The sequence below is a fragment of the Odocoileus virginianus genome, chromosome 3 (assembly GCF_023699985.2).
Source record: "Odocoileus virginianus isolate 20LAN1187 ecotype Illinois chromosome 3, Ovbor_1.2, whole genome shotgun sequence".
Taxonomy (NCBI): Eukaryota; Metazoa; Chordata; class Mammalia; order Artiodactyla; family Cervidae; genus Odocoileus; species Odocoileus virginianus.
The window spans coordinates 84742367-84759969 of NC_069676.1; the positions used below are offsets into that span (position 1 = coordinate 84742367).

Sequence of the window (17603 nt, forward strand, 5' to 3'; positions counted from 1 at the left end):
GCATGTGTCTCTGATTTTGTGGCGTTTAGCCTCTTAGATTGCTCAGGGGAAAGAAGGAATTGACTATAGGGTGGCAGTTGGTTCACTCTGTGTTGACTTAGTTTCACTTTGTATTTGACTTTATCTCTGCTTTGCTCTTTAGGTTTTCAGATTACTAAACTTACTGTAGAGGAACCTGAGTTTAACTCAGTGAAGGTAAACCTGCCAATAATTCGAAATTCTGGGACACTCGGCAATGTTACTGTTCAGTGGGTTGCCACTATTAATGGACAGCTTGCTACTGGCGACCTGCGAGTTGTCTCAGGTAATGTGACCTTTGCCCCTGGGGAAACCATTCAAACCTTGTTGTTAGAGGTCCTGGCTGACGACGTTCCGGAGATTGAAGAGGTGAGAGGAATGGCTAGTCTAGAATGACACTGTAAACCGTATCTTGTCTTATAGTGATTAGAACAGATGCCTGTTATTGTGACGTTTATAGAGGTGTCCAATTAGTCATTTCTGCAGAATGTTCAAAATTTGGTAGTGTGAAAGTGATCCTTACAGAAAACAAAAACAAGAATATTTTAGAAATAGGTCTCATTCTTGTTCACATACTAGTTTACTAGTATAAGATTATTTTTTCGTACAATTATATTTTTCTACATTTTGGTTAAGTGATTAAACATATATAATCTGGCAGAAAGTTTGCTGTGTTGTTTCACATAAACTTAATTTGTTTGTATTCATAATCTCTCTCGGCTTGAGTGTGAGCCAATCAATCTTAATTATATGTGGATTTTGATTTTCTGCTCATTCATTTATTCTTTAGGATTTACTCTGTGACAAATTCCTTGTGAGATTTATTTGTCTGATATTTATTTTTAATGATAAAGAAGTACAGTGGCAAATAAAGATAGCGTCTCAGTGGAGAAGTTGATTCATCACTGACATATATTGGCTGAAGATAATTTTATTTTATGAAATTCAAGTATTATTAAAACCTAGAGCTCATAAAATTAGATTTAACAGCATTTATTCTTTTTAGTAGTGTCAAATTCTTGTAGAAGGGAAGTCCATAAAATTTCAGTTGAGTGCTAATTGTGTCATTACTCACTTCTTAAATATTAGTTATTAGTTAATACATATAAAACATTTCTTTTTCCTCTAAATTTAGGTGACATCATGATATATTTTTGTTTCAAATTTTATCAGAGAATTTCCACTTACGAGAATGTGGGAAATAAAGCATAATAAATGAACTATTCATGAAACACATAGGCAATATTCTCCCTTAGTAAAAAAGTGTGTAGGGATTACAAGTATATTATTGAGGTGGTAAACATAAAGAGACATCTTAAAATTGATTCATGTGATTGTTTAACAGAATATTAAGGAACTTAAACAGCCTGTATTTCTTATGTGCAGTCATGCTCTAAAGTCAGTGAAGGATTGTTCTGTTACATGTTAGGTTTGTAAATGTGCTAGAGGAGTTTCTTTATGTTCATTTGTATTACTCTATATTGTGTTCTTGTATGGATAGCTTTGATTTTTTTTATTGCATCATGTTTATTCTAATTTCAGAACCAGGACTCTGTTAAGGAAGTTTTCACTGTATTTTTAGGTTATCCAAGTGCAACTAACTGATGCCTCTGATGGAGGTACTATTGGGTTAGATCGAGTGGCAAATATTATTATTCCTGCCAATGATAATCCTTATGGTACAGTAGCCTTTGTTCAGTCGGTTTCTCGTGTCCAAGAGCCTCTGGAGAGAAGTTCCTGTGCTAACATAACTGTCAGGAGAAGGTACATGAGATGGCGCTTGGGGCTTGTGGGGTGGTGGAAAAAGGTCTCTTGCACAATCCAATAATTTAATTATGGTAATTTTTACATAATGTAAAATATTTTACAGGTTATTATAATCTGTTAATTAAATTATGCTTATCACTATAAAATACTCATTATTTTTCCCGTAACTTTTATTAGTGAAATGGGTTATGCATCATTTGGCTTTCTAACCCCAGACATTTATTGCTTTAATTGGTGATTTGTTTGAAGTAGAACTTAAAAAACAACTGGTTTCTAAATTGAAAATCATTCAGATGCCATATGAAGTAGTCGATTTTCAGGTTCTTATTTTCTCCTGCCTTTCTTTTGTGAGGCAGCATACGTTCACTGAGCTCCTTCAGAAATAAAAAAAATAGGTGGTCTTGCAACCTTGTGGCAAGTAATTACATGTACATTTCCTTAAAATGTAACCATGTCGGTATCATTCCTTTTTTTCCTCGAAAGTTAGTGGTGAAGATTCATTTCCTCACTCTGCTTGAAAATTCTGAGATGGATATGATTTGCGTATCTTGCAAGATATTTTCATTGCTGGGTTAAAAATAAGTATTATCTGAATGATAATGAACCAGGTTTCCTTACATGAGAAAACTCAATGAGACATAGAAATCTAATTAAGAAACATGGTTGTGTCTGTGCTAGTACTTTATCCATTTAAAAGAAGTGGAACCACAGTCAGCGTTCTGTCCTCTGCGTGTAATGCACACATTGCTCTGAACGCCTAACCTGTCTTTTGTCACTCCACTTTTTAGCGGAGGGCACTTTGGTCGACTGCTGTTGTTCTACAGCACTTCTGATATTGATGTAGTGGCTCTTGCAGTTGAGGAGGGTCAAGACTTACTGTCCTACTATGAATCGCCAATTCAAGGGGTGCCTGACCCACTTTGGAGAACTTGGGTGAATGTCTCTGCGATGGGGGAACCCCAGGATTCTTGTGCCACCTTGTGCCTCAAAGAACACGCGTGCTCAGCGTTTTCCTTTCTCAGTGCTTCTGAAGGCCCCCAGTGTTTTTGGATGACTTCATGGACCAGCCCCACTGCTAACAACTCAGACTTCTGGACCTACAAGAAAAACGTGACCAGAGTAGCATCTCTTTTTAGTGGTCAGGCCGTGGCTGGTAGTGATTATGAGCCTGTGACAAGGCAGTGGGCCATCATGCTGGAAGGCGACGAATTCGCCAATCTCACCGTTTCCATTCTTCCCGACGATTTCCCAGAGATGGATGAGAGTTTCCTGATTTCTCTCCTCGAAGTTCATCTCATGAACATCACAGCCAGTTTCAAAAACCAGCCAACCATAGGACAGCCAAACACCTCTACAGTTGTCATAGCATTAAATGGCGATGCCTTTGGAGTGTTTGTGATCTACAGTATCAGTCCCAACACCTCCGAAGATGGCTTATATGTCGAAGTTCAGGAGCAGCCTCAAACCTCAGTGGAGATGGTGATCCACAGGACAGGGGGCAGCTTAGGTCAGGTGACAGTCGAATGGCGTGTCGTTGGTGGAACAGCTACTGAAGGTTTAGATTTTGTCGGTGCTGGAGACATTCTGACTTTTGCTGAAGGTGAGTGATGGTTCTCAATGGATTTCCCTTCCCCCTGGGAAAGTCATTATAGTCCATTTTTATGATAGTGTTCATATGCATTCTTACTATGTACATTCTTGTTAATATGTAAAAGTGAACAAAAAATGTAGTAGTTGGCTTGTTAATGGTTGACCTGACATATAGAGGGCTGATGGGGCCCTACATGTGTATCTTTTTAGTTGAATAGAAAGAGAAGATTTTCAGGGAATGTGAGGATTTTCTCCCTCTTATGTGTGATAGCAGAGCCTTTAAGGAAATGTAGAAGCATATCTAAAGCAAGTTTTAATTTTGTAAAGGAAGTTATAAGAATGAGCCATGTATCACAATTAAACATGTGAGTAAAAAGTATTGACAGCCAAGAAATGGGAAGCTTTTTCATATGCACTGACAAATCAGGATAAACCTCCAAAGACAATAACAAGTATAAATAGTATAAGGGCTTCCCTATAGCTCAGTGGTAAAGAATCTGCCTGCCAATGCAGGAGGCACAGGTTCAGTCCCTGGGTCGGGAAGATCCCCTGGAGAAGGAAATGGTAACCCACTTCAGTATTCTTGTCTGGGAAATCCCATGGATGGAGGGGGGGCCTGGTGTGCTGGGCTCACAAAGAGTTGGATACGACTTAGAACTCAACAACAGCAACAACATAAATAGTATAAATTTGGGCTTCCCTGGTGACTCAGATGGTAAAGAATCTGCCTGCAAGCAGGAGACCTGGGTTTGATCCCACTCCACTCCGGTATTCTGGCCTGGAGCATTCCATGGACAGAGGAGCCTGGCAGGCTTCATGGGATTGCAAAGAGTCAGACATGACTGAGGGACTTTCCCTTCATTGGGTGATTTTATTAATGTTATATTAAGCATAGTGACCTAGTGATAGATGAGCTTGTAATACTGGTCTTAGACTTGAATGGGATCACTATTTTAAATTTTTGTGAACAGTGAAATTATAGAGAACTTGGACAATAATTAGGATTAGTGCAGATTAACCAGTTCTTTTCCAGGTTGATTGAATCACCAAGTGACTGAAAATTTTGAATGTTCATATATTCAAAATAGTTTTCTTTGGGTGAAAGAAAGATATCTTTACTGAAATCATTTTTTAACTCATGATTTGGGCACTTAAAATCCTATATGGCTTTTTAACATAGTTTTTTTTTTCTGATTGAAAAATTATACTCATAAAAGCTTCAGGTTATACAATAAAATGAAGGAAGTAAATGTTATTAGCAGTTTCTTATCTTAGAGCAGTTCCTTGCATATTTTATCCTTTAATACATATACTTTTTTGGAAATAGTAATTGGGGGTTATGATGCATATAGATTATACTTTTGAAACATCTAAGAAGCATTACATTTTAGAGTAACTTTTTAAGATAGTTTAAAACTTGTCTATAATGGTTGGGCTTGTGCTTAGTCACGCAGTCGTGTCTGACTCTTTGCAACCCTGTGGGCTGTAGCCTGCAGCCTGCCAGGCTCCTCTGTCTATGGAATTTTCCAGGCAGGGATACTGGAGTGGGCTGCCATTTCCTTCTCCAGGGGATACCTTCCCGACCCAGGAATCGAACCGGGGTCTCCTACCTTGTAGATGGATTCGTTACCTGCTGACCCATCAGGGAAGCCCTCTATAATGGTTATTTTCTAGTAATTGGTTTTGGGCACAATGGAATACTGATACACTTGATGTGGGAGGTATGTATGTGCATAGGTTAGCAATTGGTGACATTTTCCCCTATTTCAAGGAAAGTAATGAAAATTTGAGGAGGGAGTGGACATGAAAATTTAAGATTAAACATTTTAGTGGCTTTGGTAACTATAAAGAATTTATTATGTAATGTAGTACCATTACAACAGTTAGTATTACCTTGAGTTGTAACTTTAGCATCATGCAAAATGGACTATATTTTGTAGTTGACCTGTATTCTCAGGTAATATCTATTCTCTTGAAGCAGTCTTAACACTGAATTGATAAAACATACCAGGGTCATGGGGATTCCCAGGTGATGCTAGTGGTAAGGAATCCGCCTGCCGATGCAGAAGACAGAAGAGATGCAGGTTCAGTCCCTGGGTTGGGATGACCCCCTGGAATAGGAAATGGCAACCCATTCCAGTGTTCCCTAAGTGTCCTTGGTCTTTCAGGGAAGTTTTGGCTTGATTATCTGAAAATCATTCACAGGAGCACCAGGATGAGAATGAGATCCACCCTTATAGAAGGAGCTATTTCTAAACAGTAGTTGCTTCAGAGTCTCTTTCCCTTGCTAGGTCATGGTTCTAGGCTAGAGACCAGGAATAAAATCATGATTTCTTGAAATAATTCTACCCTTTAAGTTTCCGAATTCAAAATGTCCTTTCCACAGTCTGTCTGTGTTGATGAAATTTTACAGTAATTTATATGTGAAAGGGTATACAGACTAACATATAACGTTTGCTTATAGTGAGTGACACTAATATTGCTCATGATATTGAACTGTTATAATTCAACTCATGTATTTTTACTTAAAGGACTTCCCAGGTGGCACAGTGGTAAAGAATCTACCTGCCAATGCAGGAGATGCAGGAGACACGGGTTCTATCCCTGGGTGGGGAAGAGTCCTTGGAGGAGAAATTGGCAACCCACTCCAGTATTCTTGCCTGGGAAATGCCATGAACAGAGGAAAGAGTCTGGCGGGCTACGGTCTGTGAGGTTGCAGAAAGTCTGACATGACTGAGCGACTGAGCACCCACACATTTTAACTTAACACTTTTTCAAGGAAGTTATTTTGGACCTTTGTGAATTCCCTGTTGATGATTTTCTTACTTAGGTTTTATCCCATTAATTCTTTTACAGGTGAAACCAAAAAGGTTGCCATTTTGACCATTTTGGATGACTCCGAGCCAGAGGATGATGAAATCATTGTAGTTAGTTTGGTGTACACAGAAGGTGGAAGTAGAATTTTGCCCAGTTCCGACACCATCAGAGTGAACATTTTGGCCAATGACAATGTGGCGGGCATTGTTAGCTTTCAGACTGCTTCCAGATCTGTCATAGGTCATGAAGGTGGGTTCTTTTTATTGTTGAGCACATTCACTCTCTTTTCCATGGAGGTAATTTTTTGTCTTGTCTTTTAAAGTTTCCCATTTTTACAAATTCTTTCATTATTTTGTACAGCTGGGTCTGTTAATATACATGGCGCTTATTTGGGAGAGGGCTGTTTAACTGTTTAACTCAAATCAGGAGCCTCACAGATTGGTATTGTGTTCTAGCTTGCCACTCCCCACTAGTGTGATTTTGAGGAAATGGGTCAAACCTGGGATGCTCAGCTTTCTCATCTGTTAAATTACGAGAAATGCTATTTCCTTCATAGGTTTCTGTGTGAGGATTAAGTTAGCTCTAAATGCTAAGTGCTTAGCCTAGTTTTAGGCACATAGCATATGTGTGCTAAGGGTTAACTATAGATATTAAACAGTGAAATATTGACTGTTCCAAACAGTAGTTTCTAATCAGTGACTATTTTAGCCTGGATTTTATATTTGTATGGCAGTATATTTATGAACTAAGTGCCAAATTAGAAAACTTATAAAGTATCCCCTTTTCCTGTGAAAAACAGTAATTTCTTTGAAACTTCATATTTTACATCATTTATAGGGTTTACATTTATAGGCTGCTTTTTGTTTGTTTAAAGCATCATGACAATGTTTTTATCTTTGAATAAGTCTGTTTGAGATAAAACTGGTATTTATAGATTGGGTTTCACTATAATTTGTGTTTAAAAATAATTGTATCTCAAAGATTTAAGAAACGAAAAGGATATAGGTCATACATTTGGACTTTGATTTTTATGATGAGAAAACTGACGCACGGATTAAGTGACTGGACAGAATCCTATAGCGAGTGTTGTGTCTCTGCTGGAAGCTGAGTGCATTTTAGTGTACATCGTCTTTTACCTTACCATATTCCCAACCTGCAAGTTTATTCAACTTAATGCAAATATCTGAGACATTTTCCAACACTCTTCCCTCTTATTAATGGTTTAGGATCTCATATTGTCATAGCAACAGTGAGTAAAAGTGACTAACGAATTCAGCATAAATCCAGTCTAAAGACAGATCATCAACTCTCAAAAAATTATTTGCAGTATAATACGAGTGAAAAGTCACCACAGGAGAAGTTAATCTTCATAATAATGACAAGAACAATAACATTTATTGAGTGTTTTCTGCCTGCCAGACATTTTACATCTATTATTTCTCCTAATTTTAACAACAGGGCTATGAAGTGGGTATGATGATATACACCAGGTTTTCAGACAAGGAGACTGGATGTTAGAGGGACTACCTGGCACAGTTATTCATTCGGGAGCTTAAATCAGGTGCTGTCTGAATCCAAAGCATATGCTCTAGGGCACCTTGTGAGAAGCTTTGTTTTGCTTGCACTTACATCTACTGTAGAACTTGGCAATGCAGGAATGTCGGGTAAATATTTGGGTTGAAAGAATAATGAATTTGAGTAACAGTGTCCATGTGAGAGGAGGAAATGGATGAGAGAAGCTGACTCCATCTCGAGTTAGAGGAATTGGATTTTTAGAGATAATAGTTGGAATCAGGAAAACTATTAAGATTTTGGTGGTTGGAGGAAGAAAGGCAAGTTGTCAAGGATGGAGCTATGTGAAATACCAGGCTAGGGTCCCAGAAAGGCAGAAGGCAAAGGAGAGAGGGGAGAGAACGCTCTGCCAGAGGAGTGGGAAGAGACCAAAATAAGAGTGTGTTGTCATTAGTTATCAGAAGGAAGTAAGCCTTATGTCTGTGCCGTCCTAACCTGCATAACCAGTGAGATTAGATTCGCAAATGGGCTATAGGAAACTAGTAACTGCAGAGGAATTTTAGACAACTCGGGATGGACAGCAAATTACTGAGGATAAAAGACGGGATGTAGACGCCCTGGGGGCAGTTAGCCCCTCAAAGTCTGGTCCTCAAGTTGATGTCTTTACACAAAGTGTGTTTTGCTTCTGGTTTGTGACAAGATAAATTCAAAAATGGAAATAATCTTTGCTAGAGACTTTTATAATCTCACTTTGCTGTGAAATCCCAAAGTGATATCTTTGGACTTATATTTTGTATGTGTGTCCTTTTGACATTTAACTTACCTACTCATTTTTGTTTGTTTGTTTTACAAAACTGTCAGTCTGTGATAGATCAAGAAAAACAAAACAAAGCCCCCTTGTCTTTCACCGCTTTAGGGCTGAGAAGCACGGCCTTAGGGGATATTCAGCTTATTGGCTCTGAGAGCAAGGAGAAGAGAAAAACTGGAGAAAGCTGATATGATTATCGTATCATATCTGATATGATAAAATAGATATAATAAATCTGCTTTATCATATCAACCTGTGAGCATGAGTTTGGTACAGGAAATAGGACAATGAACTGCATTCATTAGTTAGTACTCCCTAGACTTTTTACATTGTAGATAGTAAAGCATAGAGTATTTTGGACTTGTTTTTATTTTGGCTTCCCTGGTAGCTCAGACGGTAAAGAGTCTGCCTACAATATGGGAGACCTGGGTTCAATCCCTGGGTTGGGAAGATCCCCTGGAGAAGGAAATGGCAACCCACTCCAGTATACTTGCCTGGAAAATTCCATGGACTGAGGATCCTGGTAGGCTACAGTCCATGGGGTCGAAAAGAGTCGGACACGACTGAGCGATTTCACTTCACTTTTTATTTTGTTGAAGAAATACAGAGAAGAAGGTAATGTAGAAGAAGAGAATAAAAGTGTTAGTTTCATGGAGGGGATAAATTCAGTAACCAGAAAGGATTAGATTTATTGGAGGACTTCAGAGCTGCTCTAGGTATATGATTTTCAGCAATATGATGGGGTTTTTTTCCTAAGAGTACAAAAGTATTTGGATGTCCTGGATCACTTTAGGGGGATTAGAACTATAAAGGAGCTAGTGTCATGCCGTTCATCTTAAGGAAATCTGGATGGTGGCGATAGAGGTGGGCCGGGGGCTCTGAAGAAACTTAGACTCTCGTGCTGAGCTCCAAGTCATCTTGGAGAAACTGCACATTCTGACACCTGTGTTCTCTTTCACCTGACCGAACTTAACCTGAAAGCCAGACTGTGGTCTCTGCAGTTTCCAGCAGCTAAATATCTGCAGGGGATGCAAGCAGGAAAAATGATTGATCCTTAAAACACATGGTCCACGTGTGTTGTTGGTTGGATAGCCGCTTTATCATATCAACTTATGAGCATGAGTTTGCTACAGAAAGCAGAAAGATGAATTGCTTTCATTTATTAGTACTCCCTAGACTTCTTACATTTTCTAAATAAAAAATAGAAGAAATTTCTATTTTTTTAGTTTAGTTTTCTTTCCCTTTCCTCCTGAACCTTTTCTTAGAGTCTAAGTTAATTTTCTTTTTTCAAAAGCATTATGTTCAACCTCAAGAATTCAGCATTTTGTGTTATAATTCTTTATGTTACTGCAAGATTGCATAGAGACATATATATCATGTAGAAGTTTACAAAAATGAAAACTTCATGGTGATTCTTCAAAGATAACTGCTAAGGAAATGAAATTATAAAAATGCCATATGTACTTTTGACAGTGTTAACATTGCTTTTGACCTAGTGTTGGAGTTTCATTTATGTGATTAGTTTTAAAATGTGGACTGTGCTGAACTGGCTTTAGGATACATTTTCAGTTCATGGGGAGGGATGGCCCTCATGTTTAACAATATATTGAATTCTGTAAAGTCCTGCTTCTGCATTTTTGTCCTAAGGCAATTGGATAGATGCCCAGTGGTAAATATTCCTTTCTTTCAAATGTAATAGGCAGAACTGAGAAATATGGGAGAGTAGGTTTTTATCGCATGCTGTGTATAAATGGACTTTTTATAAATCTGTGTTAGATGGCTCACTTCACACAGCTTTGCAGCATCAAAATCATTATGTCATGTTCAATAGATTTAAAATTTTTCCTTTTCTTAGAGACAGCATATATCTTTTGTGGGCAAATATTTGAACAAGAGATGTGATTCTTTAAAAAAATATTTATCAAACTGCTATATTAGAAGCATTCAACTTTCTGTCTTAACTGTTCTTATTGACAGTATGTGTTTCGTACTTTTTGTATTTCTGTAATTGTTTTAAATCATTTTCTATTGTAGAGCACAGTCAATTTGGATGGTACCTGTATACCATTATACATGTATCTATTAAAATACGTTTCCCATATTTTAGTTTTCCCTTTTTGTTATACATATTGTAGTTGATATTTATCTTTGTGAAAAGAGTCCTGATTTGTTTTGCAACAAGTAGATGAAACACTCTGGGTTATTAAAATGAATTTTATTCCTAGTTCTTATTTGTGTTAGGCTAGGCCAAGAGTGCATATAATAGATCTTCTGCTTAGAGTTGAAATGTATCACTGACTCTTACTGGACTTTCGATTTCATATCAAGATGATCTTCCAAGAGCTAGACTTTTCTGTAGGGGAGGGCCCTCCCTAGGGCTTCATCCTGGGAAAAAACTAGAAGCAGTATGTTGAGACATTTGTTATCTGAAAATTTGACTTTCTCTCTCTAGGCCTTATCTTCTGTCCTTCCCTTATATTTAGAAGACTGAGCATCTATTTCTAATTTTTTCCTTTTCCTATATTCTTTGACTCCTTCTCTAGGTAGAAGGTAGCTTTCTGGTAATTTTTCCTAGGAAGCATTTCAAATGGGCCTGATTCTTAGCAGTCTGCCTTAAAGAGGCAGAGTTTCTTGATTAATAGAAAATCTTCACATCATTTATACTATTGATATGATTTTCAGTAGGTTTAGACAATTATGTGTTTAAGGAGTGCTTGATTTACCTTTTATGAGTGTGTGTTGTGCTTCAAATTGTGTTTCTTGTCATATTTTCTTACAAGTTACTTGCATGGTATCATTAAATTTTCAAAAGTGGTCTTAAAAGTGGTATTAGACTCAGTATTTTTACATGTAATAAATTCATAGGAAGATTTTATATCTTTCTCCTTAGCATTTCATTTTTAGTTTCACCTTTAATGGTGCATTTATTCCCAAATCTCTATGGACCATCTTACAACTGTGATTTTTTTAATGAAATTTACAGGTTCCCCTTCAACATGGGTTTCCATTGATCTACATTTTTTTTTGCCGTTTATATTTTTATGACATCTTCAGTAGTTTTTCAAACTTACATAATTTTCATTTTTAAATATTGCTATGTTTTCTTGAAATCCATGACTCTATATAGCTTTTTATTTGTGTCGCCAGACAACACTCTAGGTGAAACAGCTTACTAATGCCAAAGGTCTCTCCATGTCTTTCAGTAATAAACCCTTGTGGAATTCTGCATGGTATACGAGAGAGCTACTTTGGGGTTTCATGATAGTGTCTCTGTTTTATTCCTCTGAGTTATACAAGTATAAATGTTTTGGATGGTATGGCAATTATGGCTGATTGTACCCATTCTTTCAGTTATACCCTAACCTTTGGACATTCTAATAGCGCTTCCTTTCTGTTTCAAAAAAAATCCATATCATGGCCTTCTAACATGATACAATTACAATTTTTTTTTTCATATTGAAACATTTTTAAATGTATACATTAAATATTGAATTGTTTTGGGAAATTTTATTTAGAAGTCTTTCTGATGTTTTTGCTTTCTTATATTTTCTGCTATCCCCAAATAATTTATTGTATTAAAGTTATGTGTGCTCAAATTTAGTATGAAAATTTTTTGTTTATTAGTAATTAAAAAGTTGAGGGCAAGAGGAGAAAGGAGTGACAGAGGATGAGATGGTTGGATGGCATCACTAACTCAATGGACATGAGTTTGAGGAAACTCAGGGAGATAGTGATGGACAGAGAAGCCTGGCATGCTGCAGTTCATGGGGTCGCAGAGTCAGACATGACTTAGCAACTGAACAACAACAAATTGAAATTAAGATAATCTCTAAATTAATTAATTTATGATACTTTAAGAAACCTATTAGAAGTAAAAAAAACTGTGGTAGTTAAAATATATTTGGAAAGGCTGTTCATATTTTGTTTTATTGCTATTCTCCTTTAAAAAAGGTTGGAAGTATTTAACGTGTTTAAATAACTAAAAAGTGATTTTTAAATGAATATGCATGGATTTTAACTATATGTCTATGCTATAAAATTTGAATAAGGATGTGTTCTTTTAAAGCTTTTTAAACATCAATTCACTTATCTTTTTATAATTATTATTACATTTTAGTAATATGCTTCATTAATATAACTTGTGTTCATCATCATCAAATCTTTGAATGCAGCATATTTTCAGCAAGCCATCACCAGTTTCCTTAGGAGCTTACTTTTCACTTTAAGTAGTTTAGAAGAGATGTCTGATTTGATTTTCTTCAGTTTTATAAAGTACTACATGAGGATAAAAGCCAGGAATGAAAAGTATCTAAAATGCTTCAATAACCCAGGAAAGATAACTGTAACTTTGGTGAAGTTACAGAGGTTGATATACAGATTTGACACCTTTCCTTTGTGTTTCTTTTTATAAAACAAAATCATTGATGGTATATGTAAGTTACAATTTAAAGAAATGTGATTTTCAGGTATTTGCAAGCATTTTTATGCATGCATTGTGTAAAATCACATTGCATACCAGTGTAAGGAATTTGTGTCCTTTTGAGAAGTGAAGAAAGAATTTACTTGTATTATTGCTAGTTTTGACCATGAGGACTTATTTATTAAATTTACAGAACATTTCTGTTCTGGTGCATGTTTTGGAGTGTATAAAAAGTTTGTGTTTTCCATTTTAGCATGTGCTTTTTAACTTTTACTCATTAAACTTCCTGAAGTTCTACTAAATGGAAGTATTTAGAAGTGGAATCAGCAGTAATGTGTTAAGAAGCATAAGCATGTATAAAGCTTCTAGAAAATTGCAAACAGAACAGGTTTGTAATGTTCTTAGAAAAGGCATTGAAGCAGCTGCATGTTTGGGATTTGGGTTTTGTTGATTTCAAATGTGAATAAGTTCATTTTACATTAAAGCATTCATCAATCTGTACATTTGACTTGCAGGAGAAATTTTACAGTTCCATGTGATAAGAACACCCCCTGGTCGAGGAAATGTTACTGTTAGCTGGAAAATTATTGGCCAAAACCTAGAACTCAATTTTGCTAACTCTACTGGTCAGCTCTTCTTTCCTGAGGTAATAGCACCAAGAAAAACTGCTGAACTACTTGGAGGAAACTGTGTTTTGTGAGGAACATGGGAAAATTCTGATGAAGTAGTATAAGGATTAACAGAGATTGATGAGGGAGCTACTTCCTTAGGAACTCAAAGGATTTCTAAGACTTAGCAGGGGTCTTGTTTTTATATATGTCCTTGTATGAATAGGTCTCCTTTAAGCAAACAGAAAACGTTGACTTTGTGTCTGGGGCAAGCCTTCTTGCTCTCCTGTCCTCCCACTGTTGGCGTCAGCTGTGTCATTCTGCAGATGATGAAGACTCTTGTCCCTCTTTGCTTATTCCCCGTGCTCTTGGAACTTTAATTGCCCCTGGAACTTAAATATTTCATTGCTATGAAACAGCTGATACAGCCCTAGAAACAAATGTCTTTTTATCTCTTGTTCACACAGTGCTTTTGAGCTTGCATTTAGGTGTTCTTTCTGATATTTTGAAAGATGATTGGTGAAAGATTAACTATGTAAAAACAGTTTTGGGTACTAAGTTACTGCTACTTTATTGTTACTCTTCATCTCTTTTCCAGACTCACTTGATAGGAATTCTAATCTGATGACATGTTTGAGTCTTTTTCTCTTTTTTTCCACTGCCTAAATATTAAGATAAACTTCTGTAACTTCTGCTCTCATTACTACATTTGACTTCTATTAACTGGTTTCCCTACAACACTGGTCTTCTTTTCCATACTCCAGTTTTTCTCATTTGCCACTGTCGTAGAAATCTCTCCAACTTATTGCATTGTCTGGAATTTTTAGTAGTGCTACATTGCTTATTAGATAAGATCTACATACATTAACTCGGCACTCAAAATCTTCCAGTTGTTCCCTATCTGCTCTAAGCCTATTTTCCTAGGAGTCAGTGGTGTTTTTTTTTTTTCTTACATAATTTATTTTTTAAAGCCACAGAACACTTTAAGTGAAAATATGTTTAGGTGCATGATTTATAAAGACAATAAAAGTAGAAGATAGTTTGTGCTCAGTGACAGTACAGGGATGAATTTCTTTGTGTTTGATACAGGGGTCATTGAATAAAACAATATCTGTGCATTTGTTGGATGACAATATTCCTGAGGAGAAAGAAATATACCAGGTCATTCTGTATGATGTCAGGACACAAGGTAATGCAGAATTTAATTGTTATTTTTCTGGTATGTTATTTTCAAAAAAAATAATAGTTGCTATCTATATTTAATGATTAGGTGGATACCAATTTAAAAAATGTTACTTTAAATATCATCTGCCCTGTAACAATTTAGATCCAAACAAATCAGCTCAGCATGAAAATACTTATCTTTATAGATTCAGTTGAAACTCTAGAATTTTTGCTAAGTGTGTCCTATGGAATAAAATACATCTCCAAAGGTAGAATTTGATGAAATTAATTTTATACTCAGTTCAGTTCAGTTGCTCAGTCATGTCCAACTCTTTGCGACCCCATGAACCACAGCACGCCAGGCTTCCCTGTCCATCACCAACTCCCAATTTGGATTCTGGATCAGTTATATGGGATAAATTAGATCTAGTAATTTGTGTAAGTTATCTGGGTATTTCCCTCAGTTTCTGATCACTTTCTGTAATTCAGATTATGTTTAAGTATTTAGAAGTTAATGCCAAGTCACTGTTCGATTTCTTGTGGTCCCTGACTTTCTCAGGAGTTTCACCAGCAGGTGCCGCTCTGCTTGACGCTCAAGGATACGCAGCTGTTCTGACCGTAGAAGCTAGTGATGAACCACACGGAGTGTTAAATTTTGCTCTTTCATCAAGATTTGTTTTGCTGCAGGAGGCTAACACAACAGTTAAGCTTTTCATCAACAGAGAATTTGGATCTCTAGGTTTGTGTTACTCTTGAATGACTGGAATTTTCAGGCAGGTGCTTTTTAAATATTCTACTTGAGTGGATGAAAGCCATTGCTAAAATAAATCAGGAACAGGAAAAAAAATGAATATTGTACTATCTAGTGTCACAAAGTGCTGTGCAATGAATAGTGATACAGTCTCAGCAGCGTATGATCGCGGGTGGGCTGTGGGTCCACTAACTGAGGCTCGGCTTGGCCCAGGGTGACTCTTCCAGTGTGCCTCTCATTCTTCTCCTGCTGCCATTAGGAGCAGTGATGGTGAGCAAAAACATGCAGATTCCATCAGGTCTGGGCTCGGAACTAGCACCTACTTTGTCTTTGCGCTGGCAACAGAAATAAGTTATACAGTCAACTGGAAGTCTAGAGGCGGGGCGGTCTGCCTTGCCCACAGTGCAGCATCCCTGAGCCATTACGTGGTAAAGGTCAGAAACATAGGAAGGGGTGGAAAATTGGGGGCCAATAGTGCAGCTACTGAGGTGCTTTTACAAAAGTCAAAAAGTTTGTAATGTTATTTTTTTAAATTTGATTATTTTGAATTGAAAGATACTTGCTTTACAATATTGTGTTGGTTTCTGTCATACATCAACATGAACTGGCCGTAGGTATACCTTTGTCCCCTCCCTCTTGAACCTCCTATTTAAAAAAAAAATTTAATTATAAAATCTTTTCCCATCCAATTCACTTAGGAGCAATTAATGTCACGTATGCCACAGTTCCTGGAATGTTGAGTCAAAAGAACCAAACAGAAGGAAACCTCGCTGAGCCAGAAGTGGACTTTGTCCCGGTCGTTGGCTTTCTGATTTTAGAAGAAGGGGAAACAGCAGGAGCCATCGACATTACTATCCTTGAGGTAAAACACTTATTCTGCTATTGCTCCACTAAATGTGAATACCCACGTAACAAGTAGAAATCGATTAAATGCTCTGGTGCCTTTAAATCAGCTTATCTCTTTTTGTGACTTCTTTTTTTTTTAACCACACAGGGATTCTGTTCTTGTCTAGATAGAGTCATCTGTTGTTGTGTATTTTATTATAGAAACAACTTTTGATAAAGAAAATTTCTTTAGAGCAGTCCCCTTTAAGATTGCATTGGCCTGAGAGATTCCGGAGGAGCATTTTGATTACTCCGAAGGATTCATTGGAGCAGTGAAGCCATGTAGGTCAGAGTCTTAGTTTTTAAGACTGGTTAAATTAGAGATAGCAGGAAACTCACTAGAGGCTGATGGTATAAGATGTGATTATGGTCAAACTTCAAGTAATCACTGGTGACTGAAATTGTGTTTTAAATGATTTTTCACATTGCAGAATCTTGTGCTGTTCTGGGACCTGGTGTTTCAACCACCTAAATTGACTTCCAAGAGGTTTATGAAAATAATACCTATGGAGAGGGTAGGAGATGACTGTGTGAGGCAGAGGGTGAAGGAAGGGAGAGAGTGAATATTGCCTTAGAAAATGAAATTTCAACTACTGCATATTTTGGGGGTTCTGTTTCTTAAAAATTCTTATTTTCTCAGAAGCTTTTTACATTTACAAAATTATAAGTACTAAACCATCTACCATCTGAAGTCAGTAATTCTTGTTTTGTTGATTACCCTGACACTGTGACCTAATACAATAATTTGAGAAACTTGAACCTCTTGAACCTCCTATTAAAAAAAAATTTAATTATAAAATCTTTTCCAAGTGAATTGGATGGGATAATTTGAGAATTCTAAAGCTGTAAGATGAAAGGTAATATTATTTCAGTCTGTGACATACGACACAAGATTTGGTGAAACTTTAAGGTGATCTTCTTTCCAATATAGTATCTGTTAATGTAACAATAAAAATAAACAAATTATTCCTCAGATATGTTAGTTTTTAAAGCAGAAAGTCACCTTTCAGAGGTCTAGTTTACAGAGTCTTGTTCCATGAACACAGAACTTCAAAATTTCCTGTGTTTCTCCCTAGGTCTTTGTAGCCCTTTCTATTCTCAGATTAGCACAAGATTAAAAGACCATAAGTCTGTATGTGCAGAAATCAGCCAGGCCGGGGGGATATATACAGTATATACAGACTGGGGAGAGTCGTTCCGTGGGGACGGGGTACGGTGGGGGTAGATGGGAGACAGGCCCCGTACATCACTGATTCTGTAATC

The 17603-nt window shown here is 36.9% G+C and overlaps 1 protein-coding gene across 1 annotated transcript in view; it reads left to right on the top strand.

Moving 5' to 3' along the window:
• ADGRV1 (adhesion G protein-coupled receptor V1) overlaps positions 1 to 17603 on the top strand; it is a 544484-nt gene that overhangs the window by 113549 nt on the left and 413332 nt on the right. The window contains exons 31-38 of the mRNA XM_070465812.1: positions 143 to 387; positions 1601 to 1782; positions 2574 to 3385; positions 6232 to 6441; positions 13448 to 13578; positions 14630 to 14729; positions 15264 to 15443; positions 16154 to 16317. Of these exons, the coding sequence (XP_070321913.1) occupies positions 143 to 387; positions 1601 to 1782; positions 2574 to 3385; positions 6232 to 6441; positions 13448 to 13578; positions 14630 to 14729; positions 15264 to 15443; positions 16154 to 16317 (2024 nt within the window). The remainder of the gene's footprint in view (positions 1 to 142; positions 388 to 1600; positions 1783 to 2573; positions 3386 to 6231; positions 6442 to 13447; positions 13579 to 14629; positions 14730 to 15263; positions 15444 to 16153; positions 16318 to 17603) is intronic.